The 4,317-nt window shown below is 35.6% G+C and overlaps 1 protein-coding gene across 1 annotated transcript; it reads left to right on the top strand.

Annotated features, from left to right (window-relative positions):
- Positions 1 to 475: 475 nt before the first annotated feature.
- On the top strand, positions 476 to 1,420 carry LOC130679314 (olfactory receptor 6C2-like). Its single transcript, XM_057487920.1, has one exon. The coding sequence runs from the start codon at positions 476 to 478 to the stop codon at positions 1,418 to 1,420; it is 945 nt and encodes a 314-aa protein (XP_057343903.1).
- Positions 1,421 to 4,317: the final 2,897 nt, after the last annotated feature.

Raw genomic sequence — 4,317 nt, forward strand, 5'->3', positions numbered from 1 at the left:
TACGGCACATACACATGCCCTATAGATTTCCAATTCATCAGGCACCATAACTTAAGCAAGGGAGTTTTAGGGTTTAACTTTTGGGTACAGAACTTTTGGAACAAAGAGACTTTTTGCCCCATGAAAATATAGCTCAAAAGCAGATGATTCCTGATTTTATAGGGAAAATATCAACCAAATTGTGGACTGAAAAAAATTAATTGGAAATAGGGTTGTGAATTAAAAGAAACTAGAATATTTATAGTAATTACAGTAGTAGTAATATTCAAGAGAAACATCCCATAACCTTTGTTTCCTTGTGGTACATGCCAATGGAGTTGAAGGAAGTATCTCATCAAAACCTTACTATCAAATTTCAGAAGGAAGTTCATGTGATTGGTTTTGCTTGGTATGGATAGACGCGGTCTTATTTTGTCCTATTTGACATTGTTCCTCAGATCCATTTCTATGATTTTTATGTGAAGATTGGCTACAGATGAAGTCAGTGATGAGAAACCATTCAACGATAAGGACGTTCATCATCCTGGGACTGACAAGTGACCCACAGCTAGAGATTCTGGTTTTTATCTTTTTGTTTATCACATATACATTTAGTGTAATTGAGAATCTGACCATAATTTCTCTCATCTTGTTGGATTCTCATTTAAAAACAGCTATGTATTTTTTTCTTCAAAATTTCTCTTCCCTAGAAATCTCACTCACAACGGCCTGTGTCCCCGCTTACCTGTACATCATAGCAAGTGGGAACAAAGTCATTACCATCAAAGCCTGCTTCATTCAAGTATTTTTCGTCATCCTCTTTGGAGCAACAGAGTTTTATCTCTTGACTGTGATGTCCTATGACCGCTGTGTGGCCATCTGCAAACCCCTGCATTACGTGACCATCATGAACAGCAGAGTCTGCAGGAACCTCATCCTCTGTTGTTGGACATCTGGCTTACTGATCATCCTTCCACCCCTTTCTTTGAGCCTTAATCTGGAATTTTGTGACTCTGTTATTGACCATTTTTTCTGTGATGCTTCTCCTATACTGAAGAATTCATGTACAGATACGTGGTTCATAGAGCAACTGGCCATACTCTGTGCTGTGTTTACCCTCATTGTGACACTTATGTGTGTGGTTCTGTCCTACATATACATCATTAGGATGGTTCTAAGTTTCCCCTCTTCCCAGCAAAGGAAAAAAGCCTTTTCCACCTGTTCTTCCCACATGATCGTGGTTTCCCTGAGCTATGGCAGCTGCATTTTTATGTATATCAACCCTTCAGCTAAGGATGAGTTGGCCATTAATAAGGCTGTTTCCCTGCTTATTGTGTCTGGTGCCCCTTTGTTGAACCCATTCATTTATACACTCAGAAATAAGCAAGTTAAGCAGTCCTTCCATGACATGCTCAAAAGATTCCTTTCAAAGAAATACTAGATTTTCACATCAGAAATGTTATTTAAAATTTTTTTAAGTTCTTTTTGTTAGAAGGAAATTGAGCCTTGGGAAATCCAGTCATGTAGTGTTGTAGAAAAAAAGAGAATTGAGAAGAACGTCTAAGAAAGAAGCATGACAGTACCAGCATTATGTAGATAAATATTTCCCTATATTTATGAAACTTCTGTTTTCCTCACTTACATTTCAATCAAGTCTTTTTAGTCTGGTCAAATGTACATATTTATTAGTTTGATTTGGTTCTATCTCTGCCCTCTCCTCCTTGCAAGACAGACCCATACTTTTTTCTTATTGGAATTTGATTCAATATCCTATATTGATTTCAGGTGTACAACTAGATATTTAATCAGTATATATATTATGTAATGCTTATCATGCTAAATGTAGTTACCTTCTGTCACCCTACAAAGTCATTACAATATTATTGAATATGTTTTCTATGCTTTAATTGTCATTCCTGTGATTTATTTTATAATTGGTAGTTTGTACCTCTTTATCCCCTTCACCTATTTCCCCTGTGCCCCAAAGTTTCCTTTATGACAACCACTGATCTGTTCTCTGTATTTACAAGTTTATTTCTTTGTTCATGTGTTTTATTTCAGGATTCCAGATCTAATGGAAATCCAGTGGTATTTGTTTCCTCTGTCTTATTTCATTTATCAAAATACCCTGTAGGTATGTCCATGTTGTTGCAAACGGCATTGTGCATGTGAACCACATCTTCCTTATCCATTCATCTAAAGATGGGCACTGAGGTTGCTTCCATATTTTGTCTATTATGAATAATGCTGGAATAAACATAGGGGACATATCTTTTTGCTTTACTGTTTTACTCAGGTGTATGATATCTCTGTTTTTAGTTTGTGCAGTACCTCTGTACTGTTTTTGTATTGGCTGCCCCATTTCATATTGCCACAGAAAGGGCGTAAGTGCTCACTTTATTTCACATCTTCACTGACATTGTTAGTTCTTGTGTTTCTAATAATAGCCATTCTAACAGGTGTGAGGTAATAGCTCATTGAAGTTTTGATTTATCTGAGGATTAGTACTGGTGATCATCTTTTCATGTGTGTGTTGACCATCTATACATTTCCTTTGGGAAAATGTTCATTTAGGTCATCTCTCCATATTTCTATCAGATTATTTGTTTTTGGGGAATTGAATTTTGTGAGTTTTTTGTTAATTTTGTATATTAGCCCCTGGTCAGAATTATCATTTTGCAAATATATTCTCCAAATCAGTAGGTTGCTTTTTAATTTTCCTGATGGTTTCCTTTGTTGTGCAGAAGCTCATTAGCTTGACATAGTCCCACTTGTTATTTTTGCTTTTTTCCCTTGTTTGAAAGATAGGCAGAAAAAAATCTCTACTACCTATGTTAAATATTTTATTTATTATTTTTTCCTTAATATTTTTATGACTTCATGTCTCAAATTTAGGTTCTTAATCAAAGTTTATTTTTGTGTTTTTTATAAGACAATGATCCAGTTTTATTCTTTTTCATGTATCTCTACAGTTTTCCAACATTATTTTTAAAAAGACTGTTATTTCCCCTTGTAACACAAACTCTAAGTACTTTCTAATTACAAGAGAATAACTGCACTGAATTTTAAGAAATATAAGCTGTCTTAATCTTGAAATCTTTTTAATGCTGCTTCATCATAAATATGTGGATTTGAACAAAATTATAATAATTTTACTTACCTCTTATATTCTGACTTTATTAAATATACACAAAAAATCATTAACATAAAGAAAAATGTAACCTAATAATCTTTAATGAAAATCAGTAGACTTCCTCTTTCAGTAACTGGATAAAAATCAACTAGTAAAGCCAAGTAATACATAAAATTTATTGCCGTAAAGACATCGGATTGTGGCTCAAAACTTCAAGGACCAGAGAAACAGGTTCTGTAAAGGTTAGTCCTGTGCAACGATGAACAAATTGTAAATAGTTGCTTCAGCCCTGAGGGTATTGTCAAAATCATGACTGAGGTGGATTAAAAATACCTAGAAATCCTTTGTTACTTTCCTAATCAAAATATGTAGTTTCTTTACTCTTCCTTTAGATCCGAACTGGCTCTTTGCCTTGATGCTGGCCATTAGAATGTGGTAGGTTTGCAGGTGTGTCACTTCAGGAATAGGTCACTGAAGCCATGCAGCTGCCACTTTGTTGGGAACATATGCTCTGGGCAATGCAGGTGTCATGTGAGATGTTCAAATGTCCTGAGATTGCTGTGCCATGAGGAAGCCTTGTGGAGAGGCTGTGGAGAGAGAGATGCTCGGTCAGCCCCGTGTGATCCAGCCACCTCAGCTGTGTAACAGCTAAGATGCCATGTTGGGCATCAGTTCTGCTAAGCCTTCACATTATTTCAAATTCAGTCATCACTGATTACAACTAAATGTTGACCCATGTGAGAATCACTCAGCTGCCTGCTGTCCACTGCCAGCACTACTACTCACACTAGTGAGGAAAAATATTCTTACCCACTAAAATTGTGGTGAAATTATACAAAGAAATAGATATTCAAAGATAGTGTACAGAGAAAGTGCTTTGCAGCTTTGCACGTGTAGTGAGCTAACCAGAGACTGAGCAAAACACTTGGTGGTCTTGGTAAGGCTAAAGTAACTATTTTGACACTTAGGAGTCCTGAGAGAAACATCTGCAAGATGCAGAATTTTGTGATTTTTTATTTCTGTAAGTATATTAAAAAAGTGTTAATTCAAAACTAAAGGAAAACCTTTAAACATAGATATAGAAATAATGCATCAAAAATAACAAGAGCCTCAATGAACATACTTGCATCTTCAAAGACAATGATAAGAATGATAGAAGTCTGAGGAATACATGTAGTGGAGAGGCTCTAACTTGATTAAGAAAG

The sequence above is a fragment of the Manis pentadactyla genome, chromosome 10 (assembly GCF_030020395.1).
Source record: "Manis pentadactyla isolate mManPen7 chromosome 10, mManPen7.hap1, whole genome shotgun sequence".
Classification (NCBI taxonomy): domain Eukaryota; kingdom Metazoa; phylum Chordata; class Mammalia; order Pholidota; family Manidae; genus Manis; species Manis pentadactyla.